Source organism: Mytilus edulis, chromosome 3, assembly GCF_963676685.1.
Source record: "Mytilus edulis chromosome 3, xbMytEdul2.2, whole genome shotgun sequence".
Classification (NCBI taxonomy): domain Eukaryota; kingdom Metazoa; phylum Mollusca; class Bivalvia; order Mytilida; family Mytilidae; genus Mytilus; species Mytilus edulis.
Genome location: NC_092346.1, coordinates 37,901,634 through 37,917,978, shown reverse-complemented (window position 1 = coordinate 37,917,978; position 16,345 = coordinate 37,901,634). Strand labels below are relative to the sequence as shown.

The 16,345-nt window shown below is 32.6% G+C and overlaps 3 protein-coding genes across 4 annotated transcripts in view; all 3 read right to left on the bottom strand.

Annotated features, from left to right (window-relative positions):
• LOC139516430 (selenoprotein N-like) overlaps positions 1–16,345 on the bottom strand; it is a 36,042-nt gene that overhangs the window by 9,786 nt on the left and 9,911 nt on the right. For both annotated transcript variants that reach the window (XM_071306535.1, XM_071306534.1), the window contains exons 2-3: positions 8,993–9,112; positions 1,442–1,794 (exon numbers count right to left, since the gene is read on the bottom strand). In XM_071306535.1, the coding sequence (XP_071162636.1) occupies positions 1,442–1,794; positions 8,993–9,052 (413 nt within the window). In that variant the 5' untranslated portion in view covers positions 9,053–9,112. The remainder of the gene's footprint in view (positions 1–1,441; positions 1,795–8,992; positions 9,113–16,345) is intronic.
• LOC139515235 (uncharacterized) lies at positions 11,923–14,258 on the bottom strand. Its single transcript, XM_071304799.1, has 2 exons — positions 14,115–14,258; positions 11,923–14,028 (listed from the first exon to the last, which is right to left on the bottom strand). The coding sequence occupies exons 1-2, from the start codon at positions 14,256–14,258 to the stop codon at positions 11,923–11,925; spliced, it is 2,250 nt and encodes a 749-aa protein (XP_071160900.1).
• On the bottom strand, positions 14,318–15,259 carry LOC139515234 (uncharacterized). Its single transcript, XM_071304798.1, has one exon. The coding sequence runs from the start codon at positions 15,257–15,259 to the stop codon at positions 14,318–14,320; it is 942 nt and encodes a 313-aa protein (XP_071160899.1).

Sequence of the window (16,345 nt, the reverse complement as noted above, 5' to 3'; positions counted from 1 at the left end):
AAGAATTCGAAGGTTCATATCATTTACAATATCAATCTGACAACATTTTTCTGGATTTTTTTTTACTACCAACGTTTAACCTCGAGGTTACATTGTAGTAAAAAAAATCCAATAAAAACGTTGAATGTAAATGATATGAACCTTTAAAGTCTTATATTGTAGGACTCATGTTTTTAAATATAATGTGTTGATCAATTATGTTATGATGATTTTAATAAACTTCACATTAGGTTATTTGTCACGTATATTGATTACATTATATCGAGTTGTCCCAACGATACACTTGTCGGTGTGCTCGATCATACGAATTTACCGACATTCATATAGACAAAATGACCCAACTTTGAAAAATTCTTGGGACGAAACTACATGTCGGAACACGTTAAAAATTGGATACTCAGAAAGCTGCATTATTAAGGTTTGATATATATTTTTTTCCAAAAAAAAGAAAAATATGCAGTCAAATCTGGCAGTTTTTTACACACCCCTATGTTGAACAATAGATTGTTCAATTAACAGCATGTTTGGCAATTAAAAATTCATATATTAACAAATTTAGCTTTGGCATATACTTTATTTATAGTGGTTGTATAAAAGTTATATAATGGTTTTGTGTTTTAAGAGATATTCATCCCTATGCATATCGGTTTTTATGCGTAAATTGTCTCTCCTTTTTTTCTACCTTTTCTATCTCTTTCATAAGAAGAGTGATTTTTCTATTGTTCTAGTGTCACTGGAAATCCCACTGAACATGACATCCTTCAAAACCTACACAGCCGTGGTAAAATTTGAATATATTGCCTGGGCTGTTCCGATCGTACTCCCACGTCAGATGCGTTTTTATAAGTGAGGTACCTGGCCTCATAAAATGATGAAATAGAATATAAGCATTTTATGGGAAAATACACGTTTGTGAAACCAAAAATCATCACAACAAGGAAATGTTTACAAACGATGCTAAAATGTGGTATAAGCCAACTTTTTTTATACATAGCATACTAGTAAGACATAAAAGTAAACTATCATTTAAATTCATCCAAAACTATCTAAATATGTTATTGTAAATAGTTTAAGCATGCCACTAATTCAGTTTGCTTAGACTAGTTCTTTTATGCCAATTTAATAGTGAGTTTATTTATGGGAACGGCAAATATTTTGCTCCATCTAGAGAGCTTCAATCCAAAAGAATTGCCGTATTTGTCCTATTAGAATCGAAATAATTCATGGGGTCTTGAATACATCGTGATTTTACCACAAGTTGTCCCTTTATGCCGATATTTTACACCTCGCTATCGCTCAGGGTAAATTATTTGTCATAAAGGGCCAACATGTGGTAAAATCACAATATATTCAAGCGGCCAACCCCCATGAAGTATTTCTTAATTATAGAATGTTACAATGTTACTCAAGGACGCTTTAAGTATCATCTTTTTTTACTTACCTAAAAACAATTTCAATATAATCATCATTTTGAGCTCGAACAAGAGCAACGCCACCTTTTGGTGGAAATCTAATCATCAAAAATGGTCTTGGATGAAACATTGATAGGATACGATATAATCCAATCAACTTGTCATCTATTTTGGATGGATAAAAACGATTACTTGATAAATGTGGTGCACTCATGGATGACATGAATGATCTTTCTTCAGTATAAAGATCATATATATGGCCGTGTTGGACTCTCTCCTTTGGGAAGAACATAGTAAAATGTCTAACACCAAAGTTCATCCATTCATGATTAGATTTGGTCCATTCTTTTAGTGCAGACAGGGAATCGATATTTCCAAAATTCTGAAAAGATACAAAATTACCATGGAATTCAATGGAAAAATATACTTTTGTTTACTCAAATTAGATGGAATTTCAACTTATCAATACAATAGATGTGGTCAGATTAAAGTAAATACACCTTATCGCTATTTGTCCTCCATTGTTGGACTTCAAAAAGGTTCCAGTAAAATGTTGACATCATAGTATAGAATAACTGACAACACAATGGAAAAGTGAATGCCATATGACATCAACGGTTCAACCGGCACAGATTCTTGGGTCAAGTGGCTTAGATTTTCAAATATCAATAAGGTCTATAATCATAGAACAAACTGCTGACCCTCACATTCACTTTGTTTCTTAAACCAAGTTGATACATATAAATTAATAAAACACAGCTTTCAATTTTTACAAAACTAAATCTTCCTTTCATTATGCATGTTTTTAAATACAGAGTAGATACTACGAGTTGTCCTGAAATTGAATTAGAATTTACACACATTGTGTAAAGACGTCGCGTACGATGTTGGTGATAATACGACGTTTTGCTTTCCACATGTTCCAGTTCGCTTTTATTGCATTTGTTCAATGTTTTGGAAATGATTACTTTATAAATGTATATATCAAAGATGTGCGTAATTAAAAGTAGAAATGGAATATGCCTTAAAATCAATACATTATTTTCATTTTGTAACTCAATGATCCCAAATAACTGTTTTTGCGCGTGTGGACAAGTAACACCGCAACATATGACCAGCGTTGTTTTGAAGCTATTCATGTCATTGTTTATTAAAACTTATTAAAAAAAAGTTATATCCCTAGAAAGAGCAGTTATTGGTGTTCATGGCGTATGTTTTATTTATGACGTAATCGTTAACTGGACGCGTCTGACCCGGACAAAGAGTTCACATTGTTTTGTGGCCAAGCCGAAAAAAGTGAAAAATGTGGATAGGATAGAAGTTAAGAGTGATATTAAAAATTAATTCAAATAGATTATTCCGAAAATCATTTTATTCCGTATATGACAAGGAAAAAAAATAAACAGTTTTGTTACAACATTTCAAAGTATCGTGGCAGAATTTATGATTTTTGGATTTTTTTTATTTCTGTCACAAACTGCCCAAATCTCTCATTTTACAAAGAGCTCTTCAAAATTCAAACGAATGCTGCAGACCCAAATAACAATTTACATATCAACCCTTCATTTGTCAAAATTATACAATACATATAAAACTTTCTATGTCTTCTATTTGTAAATATTGTTTGAATTATGTCCTAAATTGTCAATTTTATCTAATCCGTTGAAATGTCACACCTGCCGTTTTTTGACGTTTTGGCCTATTTGTTAAGTGTCTTATTAAAAACAATAAGCATTTGCGGTATTTTCTAAGATCTGAAATTTTATTTAAACGTTAAAAGATGTTTTTTAAGTGAATTAAAAAAAATATGTAGAAGTTTCAAGGGAAAATATTAAAAGGAAAATAAACGCGATCTATTTGTTTGTGTCTAGTCAAAATGTCACAAAACGCAATTTTTTACATTTTTGTTACAAATATGATAAGTCATATAATACAGTTTTGGAGGGAGACATTTTTGAAATACTTAAAGCACAAAAAATACTATATAACATTTAATTATACATTTCAGGGATTTCTTTGAACCCATTTTCGACTACATGTCGAAAGTATGAACGACACAGTCAGTGACTACTTTTGTCTAGTCATAATGTCACACCATGCTTTTTTACTCGTTTTGACGTTACGTTCTGTATAATTTGACATGTAGTTCCCTACATCGCAAATATCTCATGCAAAACAATAACTTTTTTTTTTCATATTTTTTTAATACAATTTCGCAACAGATTTTCATCGAATCTAATCAAAATTAATATCTGTAGAGTGGGGTGCGCATATTCGCCGGGGACACAATTTCGCCGTTTTATAATTTTGAGTTGTAAATACTTCAAAAAATGGCTTGAATGGAAGAAATATGCCGGTAACTTAGATTTTTATAACAAATATGATTTTTTTTAAAACTACGACAAAATTGCGGCACTTACTGCAAAGGACCGAAAATAACGATTTTTCGGCTAATTTTCTGAATGAATAACACGATTTCAAAGAAGCATTTCTTAGTGAATCTTTGCATGATTGCCCTAAATTTCAGTTCTGTACACCTTTAAAATGTCTGCTATTGCCATCTATAATGAAATTGATTTGAAAAATATTGTTTAAAGCTGCAGTTATTTGAGTTTAAATAGATGTATGAAAATGGCGAATATGTGTCCCCCATTGACCAAAATCAGGCAATTTCAAACACCCTTTAATCTAACTTTTCAGATGATTATTTTCAAACAAACACGTTTTCAAGCTTAAGAATATTTTGCATTTGAAGTTATCTTCATATAGAAATATCAGTATACTTCAAAAACATATAGACCTGAACATAAACTGTAGAAAACATGAAAGATATGGCGAAAATGAGCACCCCACTCTTTCGGTTTACTTGTTTATAGTTGAGATTGAATTTCCTTTTGTATATATGCAGTTGGAAAATTAGATTAAAATATTTTTGTTTTTGTAAAGTTTGAATTTGCTTTCACGATTGATACTCAACCTTTAATACAGGTAATGAAATAAATGCCTCAACTCATAGTTTTTTCATCCAGAAACTATGTATCAAAAGCGGATAAAAAAAGCAGCAGAAAAGACAGTGGTTTAAAGAATAAACATTTCCTGTTACAATCAAAAAAAAGAGAACATATCTTTGCTCCAAGGTGATATTTTATAAGTAAATGTTATTTTTCTGTTTTAATTTAACTGCACTTTAAGAAATATGTGCTGCTTTTGCTTTTCGGTTCTATACAAAGAAAGTCAAGCAAACCGCTCATATAAATTATGCTGTGAGCTGCACGAATTGAAATAAATACGACGTTATTCATACAAATGCATGAAAAATAACGTAAAATTAACGTTACCAAAACTAACACCAACACCGTACGCGACGTCAAAACAATTTCGACATTTTTTTTTCCAAAGTTTTATTTACCTTTTGAATTAAGGTAGCACAATACAAAGATTTTTCACCCCCAATCAGACATCTTTAAACTGATGTAATTCCACTCATCTTTCTTTAAATTTTATAAATGAGGTACCAAAAGAAAGAAGAAGGATTAATCTTTCAAATTGTGATAATTTCATTATGACATAATTATTACATAATTAATTGTAATGTAATTAGTTGCCATATTGTGATGTCCATACTTAAATGAATTTAGCTTCTTTGTTATTCATAGCATCCTAAAATACTTTATAGATTCTTGTACAACACAGTTTGACCTCCAAAACTGTGTCTCAGATTTTTCCTATTGTATTTCATTCTCTCATAAATCTTTAATGAAGTTTGCAACATCAATTCATAAGAGACCACTAAATTCAATTGGGTATAAAATTTGTTCTATTGATGTTTTTAGAAATCTGAGACACAGTTTTGGATGTCAAGCTGTGTTGTACAAGAATCTATAAAATATTTTGGGATGTTATAAAGAATAAAGACGCTAAATTCCTTCAAGTGTGGACATCACAATATTGCAACTAATTACATAATAATTAATTTATGTAATAATTATATCATAATGAAATTATCACAATTTGAAAGATTAATATTTCTTCTTTCTTTTGGTGCCTCATTTATAAAATATAAAGAAGGATGAAATGAATTACATCAGTTCGTGTTGTTTATTCTTTAGTTTTCTATGTTGTGTCGTGTGTACTATTGTTTTTCTGTTTGTCTTTTTCATTTTTAGCCATGGAGTTGTCAGTTTGTTTTAGATTTATGAGTTTGACTGTCCCTTTGGTATCTTTCGTCCCTCTTTTAAAGTTGTCTGATTGGGAGTGAAAAAATCTTTGTATTGTGCTACCTTAAGTCATATTCACTTTAAATTAAGAAATAAAAGTGTTATACATATAGTAATCATTAATTTCCCTAGATTAAACCAGATATTTTATTTTCAAAAAAATACTGTTAGATATTTTATATTACTGAGGTGGCAGGTACCAGTTTTTGGTGTACCAGAACATGTGTCCCATTTTGTTATAGTTAAGTATTGAGGTATATAATTGCATCATGTGGACTGAAAAAAATAAATGAATGTAAATTCTAGGCTATCGTACTACACAAGTAAGTAGTTGCATACGCAGGTTAGGGATTTCCTTCACATAAAGGTCCAATCAAATGTCAAAATTGTGGTCTCCTCACTTGACGGCATCCAATCAAAGTGGGGAAAAAATTCAGTTTTATGTAAACAAAAATATCTTGAGATTTTGATGGTAAGAAACTGAATAGGTTCCGACAAGGCTCTAATTCACTGAATATCCTTTCTCTCTTGAATTTTGGCTAAAATTCTTGTCGGCTTTTAGCAGGATTCTGCAGGTGAGGATTAGATTGGTATCAGAGCATCATATTTTTTGCCTTATTTGCAATGCATTTATAAATTTTAAAATCTCCATGCTGCACAGACACCCAAATTTAAAGGTTTTCTATATATTTACATAAGCACGCACACATCTTAGTTCCTTGAAACCATACATTTCATTTGTATATAAGCTTAAATGAATTTTCAAGAAAATTAAATCATTAATCCATGAAATTCTAAAGATTTATTGTAAAATAACTGGTTTCTGCCACCTGAGAATGAAAACTACATTGCAAAAAACTCATATCTGATTAACAAAAATGGACAAAATGTGACAGACTGCATAATCTTAACATGTACATGATCACTGGATGTCTAGATTACCAAAGCACTGAGACCAATATTATAAGTTATATGGTTTGTTACTGACCCCCTACAGATCCATAGAGGATTATATTCACCCGCTATGGTTAGTAGGTGGTAGTAATGAACCGTGAATATAGAATATCATATGGCTTTTTCAATATCGCATCCGTATCAACCCGAGCCACCAATATAATCCAAAAAGCTCTGCTCGAGGGATTATATTGGTTGAGGGTTGATACGGTGTGTGATATTCAAAAAGCCATATATAATATACACTTTATTATATACATTTACCTCAAGTAGATGTTTTTTATGTGACATGACGTCGTACAGATAAGGAGTTTTGAAATGACGTCATACAAATTATAGGTTTGACATGACGTCATACAGATTAGGGATTTGATAAAGCTTTGCAACAGTGAAAAGTTAAATCACAAAAATACTGAACTCAGAGGAAAATAAAATCGGAAAGTCTATAATCACATGGCAAAATCAAATAACAAAACGCATCAAAAACGAATGGACAAGAACTGTCATATTCCTGACTTGGTACAGACATGACTGCAATCGATGACGTGACATCATACAGATTAAAGGTGTGATCAAGCTTTTGCAACTGTGCTGATATCGATATCATCACGGGTGGCTGATACAGCACGCTTGCCATTGATTGTATTACACATACGATTTATCTGTATTTACTACTAAGTATATAATAAAACAAATTTATTGCACACGGTACTTATTCTGCAATGTTTAGTAGATAATTAAACTATAAAACACAACAACAATAGATGACGTCACCATTAACAAAAGATGTGAAGTCATGAACCTGCTATGGACTGCTGTTAGTGTTATGCTATGACTATAAATGGTTTGGTATTGCCCATTGGTAAATACTTTTTTTATTTTTATGTGTAAAATGTGTTCTGGCATGCTGTACATTATAATAATACAAAATTCAAACAATGGCAACTATAGGATTTAACAGTACTTCTGCAAATCAATAAATATGCCAATTTTTACTGTTAATACATGATCAAAACAGATCCAAAACTTCAAAGAACTTAATCAAAACATTTACTATAAGTAAACAAATTAATTGAGTTCATTTTTAGTGTAGAATATCAAATTAAAGAATAATATATAAGAAATCTTTACATATCATGGCAATAAATTTTCCAATGGGTAAAACAATCTATATGATATCAATATCAACATATACATACATGTATAATGTGGTGTCACTCAACCATTTCAGAACAAATACAATTCATAAGATCAATACAAACTTTAATAGACTAGTTGATCAAAAGTGAGAGTTTAAACAATAAAAAAAAAGATAACTTCTAAATTGCTTCATTTCTGAATATAAAATCCATTTAACTAATTGTTTGACAAGTACAAATTTTAAATAGATATGAAAGAAGTTGTTTAATATTTTTCTATAAAATTATGAACTTCAATTGTTTTTTTTTTTTTGGTTTGTGGAAATGAAAATCATTAATTCATTAATTTTTGCATTATGTTCATACAATGCACAGGATATAAAATCAATGAGAAAATGCATTTAAAAGGTTTAAAAAATTCATACTCTGTTTCTGACTTGATAAAACATTGAATATACAACCATTAATAGCCCATAAATAAAAGCTTTTTCCCAGTACATTTATATCTACTTGAAAATTTTAAATTTACAATGTTGTTCATAATATTTTAAATTTGGAAGAACCAGGTTGATAATTAAGGGGGCTCGTTGGTCTAAATCAAATTTTTTATTTAATATAAGATTTCGCTAATTTTTTCTATAAATGAACTTTATCTTATACCTAATAGAAAAATAAAATAAAAAAGGGGGTTCACCGATCATTTACGCTCACAATCGTCCTTCGCAAGAAGCATACATTTTTGTAAAGGTACTTTTTTTCTGTTGAACTAATAGGAGAAAAAGAGGTAATATCGAAATAAAAAACGAATTTACAGAAATCGCTTAAATCTTACAATTGTTTAGTTGATGTATAGCTTATTTGAAAACACTAATAAAAAATATAGGTCACCGATGAGTAAAAAAAGATATTTCAATTTTAATGACAAAAAAATAGCATTTTTGCACCAAAGGGAGATAATTTGGACCTTTTTTCATGATATAAACATTTTCAAAGTCACCTGGGGCCAACACGAATTGATTTTTGGAATGATTTTTGTACCACATGATAAAGTAACAACTCCTAAAGGTAATAAATAAAATTTGTAATGAAAAATAAAAGTTTATTTTTTTTCTGAAAATCTTATACCCGCGAGCCTCCTTAAAAAAAAACAAAAAAACAACACAAGATAGTGAAGCAAATATTTTATGAATAACTTTTATAATTGACTGAAAAGCAGACAGCCACTAGCACTTGAGCAGCAGGTTTTTCACCTTACTCTTAAATTTCCTACCGATTCTTCCAAATCTTTTGTCATAGTCTCTATTACCAATGGTGTAAAATAAGCTCTCATGGTCACAAACTGGTCATCTTCTTCTATTTCTTGTTCTGGATTGTACTCAAATTCTGTCAACTAAACAAACAAACAATTCAAATTCAAACATTGTATATATGTGAAATTAATAATATATTATCTTCTTTTTACTGGTGGATGAAGACGAAATTAAATCTTGGGCTGCATGGCATTCTTAAAACATATGACTGCTTGTACAAATGTATATTGTTAATTAAGAAATTATTGCAAAGACTGCCATTGGTTGAGTATCACTATAAAAAGAGCATGCATTCTGATATTCCCTACATACATGACATATATTTTTATCCTGCAATTGGGTGCTCTACTATACAGATTCAGGCTTATAGATATCGCTATTCTGTATCTATATACTATACAGATATCGCTTAAAAGCTCCGCCCACTGGTGGACTGAGTATTGTATGAACCTGCATGACCTCAAAATGTGTGTTGCAACTCGCATTCCAATGACGTATTAATTGACTTTTACATGTTTTATATGTTCTGTTTGCTTGAAGCATTTCTTAAGAGCAATAATAATCACACCAATTTTCTGATAACATACACACATGAACAGCAGCCTTTTCTACGATGACAACTACCGATTTCAAAACTTGAATGTGTATGATGTCAATTTCAGCATGCATGTTTAGAGAATGTCGAGTCTGAAGCGTAGGACAACTCGTACACTCCTGTTTCAAATTGGACAATGTTTTGTTATTTGTTTTTACTGTAACAGTTGAAATTAGTTGTTATTTCAAAATAGATAATTATTCACCTTGAGCGACGTATTATTGTTGACAATTCAAGATTCTTTTTTGCGAACCCGTCTTCAGCTGAATGTGTGATTACTGTATCTTATTACTACACGGGCCTCAAGGGATTTCAAATCGAAAATAAATGCAAAACATGCTTTTTTTGTGTCTTTCAAAACACAAATAATATACAGAATTAATTGCAGGATAAAGACAATAACTGTTTAGTGTCTTTAAATATCAGCTGTATTTGTACTTGGTTCGAAACAGGTGTAATAGCTCGCTAAAAGCTCGCATACACCTTGTTTCCTAGCCTCCTACAAATACAGCTGATATTTAAAGACACTAAACAGTTATTGTCTATGTATTCAGATTTTGCTGAAATCAGAAAAAAAATAATTCAGCAGTTTTGTAAATCCTTTCTTTAAAAATTGCAATAATCAATGCAAGCAATTAATTTCTTAACAAACACATGAAACAGTAAAATTTAATATCTATTTCGTTCTTTCAGTATTTTCTGATAGACCTTATGTTTGACATTGTAAATTGACTAGAACTTAAGTAATTTAACAACTGGTTTTGCAGAGTATGATAACATTATGGAAAAAATAAGGACTAAAGTCCTATTGTTAAAAAAAAAAAAATCCACTGAGTGACTCTTAACTTTGGTTATGGTTGGCCAGAATTTGTTATCAATTCTTATAATTCTATACATATATATAAGAGGGACGAAAGATACCAAAGGGACAGTCAAACTCATAAATCTAAAACAAACTGACAACGCCATGGCTAAAAATGAAAAAGACAAACAAACAACAGCACACACGACACAACATAGAAAACTAAAGAATAAACAACACGAACCCCACCAAAAAACTAGGGGTGATCTCAGGTGCTCCGGAAGGGTAAGCAGATCCTGCTCCACATGTCGTGTTGCTTATGTGATAACAAATCCGGTAAATAGTCTAATTCGGTAGGTCACATTCATGAAAGGGAAGGGGATTGTAGTTACGACGTAAGGAACATATCCGATATCATTTGTGAAACGGTTATTCCATAACGGTCAACTAACTCGTGATGGCGTCCGTAAAATTTACGAAGAGATGATTTCAACTTCACCATTTGGAACTCTTGGTTTAATAGCTTCCTTGTGAGCAGCAACCCTCTATCAAGAAAATCATGATAGGAAATGCAAGCACGGGAATATTGTATCAATTGAGAGATATTAGGATTTTTGTGGGTAAAATCCTTGTTCATGAAATATTTACACTTACCTGCCTCCTTAACTAATTGCAATTTCCCTCTACTTCCCCATACGTTCGTCGAGTTTTTTTAATATAAATACGGTAACACCTCCAGTTATCTCCCTTGCGTAACTCTTCAGTTTCTCGAGACCAATATTAAGTAATTCCTCGAGAGGGGAGGAGGGCGGGTGAGGCAGGTAAGTGTAAATATTTCATGAACAAGGATTTTACCCACAAAAATCCTAGTTCACTTCAATATTTCCACTTACCTGCCTCCTTAACTAATTGCAAAAGAATTTGCAGCCCTACTAAAGGAGGTGGGAAAGGAATTAAATAAGGAATTAAAAAATTATATTCACCTATTTCTGTCTTCCTCTCTTGAAAGAATCCAAAATTGCTGACTTGGCAAAAATGGACTGGTGGTCTGGAACATCTTTCAAATAGAATGAAGTGAAAGTAGTTTCAGGTGTCCAGTGAGCTGCTTTTAAAATTTCTTCAGCTGATACACCACAAAATAAAGCCCATGAAGTAGAGTCTTCTTGTATCATGTGCTCTTAATGTTTTTAAAGTGTCTTCATCTGCATTTTCATATGCATATCGCACTGTATTAACAATCCATCTTGCAATAGAATCCTTTGAAGCTTCTTTATGATGGTTTTTTTGATAAGTAACAAACAGTCTGTTTGATTTCCTTATAGATTTTGTTCTATTTATGTAAATCCTTAATGCAAGGCAAGGGCATAGTTTCAAATCCTCAGAATCAGTCGCATAGGAATTAAATGAAGGAATAATTAATGGCTCCCAAGGCCTATTCAAAGTCTGTGTTTTTGCAAGAAACTGCATATTTGGTAATAGTTTAATTCCATTTTTTAAAATCTAAAATGTCCATCATCTAATGATAAGCTATGAATTTCACTAACTCTACTGGCGGGTGCAATAGCTACTAGAAAAGCTGTTTTGAATGTTAAAAACTTTAATTCAATTGAATCTAAAGGTTCAAAAGGATGTATTGTTAGCATCAATAAAACTAAAGGTAAATTCCAATTTGGGGTCAATTGACGAATTGGTGGATTCATATTAAATAATCCTTTAATCAATGATGATAACTCAGAACTGTTTGAAATTTCTAATCCATTATTATGAATCAATGCTATGGCTGACTTGTAACCTGTAATAGTCTGTGCTTTGCATTTTCTTACAGTAGAAAGATATAACAAAAATTCTGCTACTTCTGGTATAGTTGAAGAAGTGGAATTGATATTTTGTTCTTTACACCAACTGTCATATATTCTGAGTCTTGCATCATACACTGTTTGAGTAGATGTTTTTCTGGCATTTGCCATAATTTCTGCAGTTTTTTCAGAAAATCCTTTTGACTTATGGCGCAATTTGATAATTTCCATGCCACAAGATTCAATGTTTCTGGCAGAAGTGGTAGTTTTATTGGAATATCTATCAGTAGATCCAACATCTGAGGATACCAAGATTGTCTTGGCCACATTGGTGCTATTAGAAGAACAACTGTCTTTTCTTCTCGAATCTTTTGTAATATCCGAGGAACAAGGATTGGAGGAGGAAATGCATATGCATACATGCCGCTCCAATTTACAGTTAGAGCATCTACTTGAAATGCTGCTAGTGCTATGTCTGGAACCGGAGAGCAATAAACTACTGACTTTTTGTTCTGAGCTGTTGCAAACAGATCTATACTTGGAGTTCCCAGTCTCTGAAATATCATATTTACTATCATATTGTTGAGTGTCCACTCTGTCATCTTGAAAAGATTTTTCCCCCTCGAAAGAGCATCTGCTAGTAGATTTATCTTTCCCGGAATGTGAACTGCACGGATAGTTACTTTGTTCTGAATACACCATTGGTAAAGGTCCCAAGTTAGGTAACACAGTTCTGGCGAATGGGTTCCCTGCTTGTTGATATAACTTATCACTGTTGTATTGTCCGACCTTATTAAAATATTCATGTCTTTCACGATTTGTACAGCTTCTTGAAGAACTAACTGTACAACCTTCAATTCCAACCAATTTATATGTTTTAGTTGATAAGACTTTGGCCATATTCCTGATGTCTGCCAAGTTCCTAGATGAGCTCCCCATCCTAGTTCTGAGGCATCTGTGATCAATGTCAACTGAATTGTCGGCTCCTGTAAAGGCATTCCTTTGAAAATATTTGTCCGATTTGTCTACCATCTTAAATGTACTGTCAAGCTCATTCGTACAGGAATGAACTGATTCAATGGTTGGATGTTTGGCCACCATAGTGCTAACAAATAAAGTTGGATTGGCCTCATATGTAATCTTCCCATGGGTATTAGGTAAATGCATGAAGCCATCAGACCTAGTAATTTTAAAATTACTACTGCTTGAATCTGTTGACTGTTTAGTAATGCATGTATTATTTCCAAAATACTTTGAAATCTTGTCTCTGTTGGTGTTACTATCCCTTTCTCTAGAATGAAAAGGGCTCCCAAGAATTCTATATGTTGGGTTGGTATAAAGTTTGACTTTTTCTGATTTACTATAAGTCCCAAATCTTGAACTAGACGGAGTAAAAAATGCATTTGCTTTACAAGAGCTGTTCTGTCTGAATTGCTGATCAGCCAATCGTCTCGTTACATGAATATCTGAATCATTAACTTTCGTAGGTATTCTGATAATACAGCCATGATCTTTGTGAACACTCTTGGGGCAGATTTGAGCCCGAATGGCATTACTCGAAATTGGTAGCTCTGACCTAGAAATCGGAATCTCAGGAATTGTTTGTAATCTGTGTGAATTGGGATATGAAAATATGCATCTGCTAAATCCAAAGTTACTGCATAGTCTCCCTTTTTTAAAGCTTTCATAATTGAACGGAGTGTTTCCATCTTGAAATGATGAGGCACTACTATTTGGTTTAGAGGTTTCAGATTGAGAATCGGTCGCAGACCTCCTTGTCGTTTTGGAACTACGAAAACTGTGCTATAATAACCCAAGTTTTCTTGGCCAACAGGAACATGTTCTATAACATTTTTTTCAAATTAAACACTTATTTCTGTTAAAATTACCGACTCGTGAATACCATATCTTGAAACACTTGTCTCTTTTATGTTTAAACATGGATGACTCATAAACTCCAGTTTAAGTCCTTCCAGTAAAGTTTCTAAAACCCATTGATCTCCTGTGATCTTTGTCCACTTCCTGTGAAACATTAGCTAACGTGCCCCTACCTGGGGACTTATATTTACAGTTTGTACAAGGTTCTTTGAACTTATTTCCTTGGAGCTGGGAAACCCTTTGGGCTCCCAGCTGCTTTCCGAAAAAAATTTCCTTTCCTTGAAAAATTTCCTGGACGAAAATTATCTTTGTTGGAGTGAGTGTTAGTTCTGGCAACTTTAGCTCCACTTTCAGAATTTTCAGAATAGTCACCTTTCCTCTTTCTGTTAAAGTCATTTACCGGAGTGCGATCATCTCTAGACTTGTTAAAGTTCTTGCTATAACTACCAGTATTATTATAAACATTCTGGGTTTCTCTAGCATCCCGTAAATTTTCTGCTGATGTATGCAGTGTGTCAAAGTATTTTCCATTAAAAAGTTGACTGCCAAAAACGGGCAACTTTAACAACTTCTTTTCTGTCGACTTACTAATGAAGTTAACATTTTTCAGAAAAAGTTTTCTTCTACTTAATACTGAATTTGCCATGATTCTGCCTGATAAATCAGCCATACTTCTAAAGCAATAAATTAATGCTTTATGTCCTTCAATTTTATCATCTTCACAAGTTGCCTCATCCAAAAAGGCAGAAATCATAGTACCATATGAAACTGCTCTAAAAAGTGTCCTGGCAGAATTGTCCATACGACGAAAATCATTATCTAATTCTCTGTGAAAAGGTGGAATATTAACTCCAGATTTTAAAGAATTGCCTTTATGACCAATAGGTAGCCCTTCCTCAATATTGTCATCTAACTTAAGAGGACTACAGAAAGCATTAAAATCATCTTTCTTAACCATGAAAGCCTTATTTTTCAAATGACCAGAGATAGCTTTCTTTTCTACAGATTTTACCATGTCAATAATTGTTTCTTCCAAAGGTAATTTAATTGCTGATTTTTTATCATTCTTGTCAGGTTTTAGTCTTGCCGAAACAAAAGAAGGGCGTTCCTGATGAGTCTCTGAAGCTTCAGACTCTATACTTAGAACTATTGCCATTTTATTAATAAAATAAACCCACTCAGTTGGATCAGAAGCACCAGGTGCCCCTTATGGTACTTCCACTGGGGTGCATGTATACATTTGACTAGATCGTGGCGATGCAGACCCATCAATCTTTTCTTCTGGATTAAGATAAGAAACTTGATCTTGATCAACATTTGTCATTAAAGACATTTGATCGTCATAGCTTTTGAATTTGTCAAAATGTGGCCTTTGGTTTTGCAAAGTTACAGAACTAGGCTTTTCAAGAGGTTGAACTTCAAGAACATTAGCATTGATATCAATCAATTTCTTTTTGAATAAGTTTTGTATTTGTAATTGTACCTGTTCTTGTACAATGGCCGAAATATCGACCATACAAGTGCTGTTGTCAGGTGTATTTTCAGTGACAGTGTCGTCATTTGAAGCTCCGACTGCCGCCTCCACAGGTGGTCTTTGAAATCTGTCAACCCATCTACACAGACGGGTTGAGACAGTTTATTCAATTTAATTGTCTACTGAACACTTTTTTCAATCATTTTCATGATCAAACTCCGATGCTCCTTTGACCAATTTTTGCAAATTTTGCATGGGAATGACTCGTTACAAATACGATGTTTGTAACATTCATCGTGCTCATCCAGAGTATTCATCCTGTCCGGACACCTTACACACTTCTTAAACTTATCTTCTTGTTTCTCCATCTTACGATACAAATTCTTATAATCCAAATAAACGTACAGGGAAAGCAACGCATGTGCTTTAATGGCTGCCGCCGAGAGAAACTGAAAAGTTACGCAAGGGAGATAATTAGAGGTGTCACCGTATTTATATTAAAAAACTCCACGAACGTATGGGGAAGTAGAGGGAAATTGCAATTAGCTAAGGAGGCAGGTAAGTGGAAATATTGAAGTGAACATACCCCGTATGCAGGTGCTGCTGGAATTTTGCTACTATAAATGGAAAGTTCACAATTGGAAAGCTGAAATCATCTCTTTTGTCGTAAAGTTTTGTTTTCAACCGACCCTCATTGTCAATTTCTAGATGTAAGTCAAGATATGAGGCCGACTTAACTGTATCTGTAGTATCCTTTGTCTCTAGCTC

Excerpts from the sequence above, each read along its gene's own strand:
- LOC139515235 (XM_071304799.1), bottom strand. The coding sequence starts at position 14,258 with ATGTTTCACAGGAAGTGGACAAAGATCACAGGAGATCAATGGGTTTTA. Across the intron at positions 14,029-14,114 it reads GATATGGTATTCACGAGTCG|CACAGTTTTCGTAGTTCCAA; the intron begins GTAATTTTAACA and ends GGGTTATTATAG.
- LOC139515234 (XM_071304798.1), bottom strand. The coding sequence starts at position 15,259 with ATGGCAATAGTTCTAAGTATAGAGTCTGAAGCTTCAGAGACTCATCAG.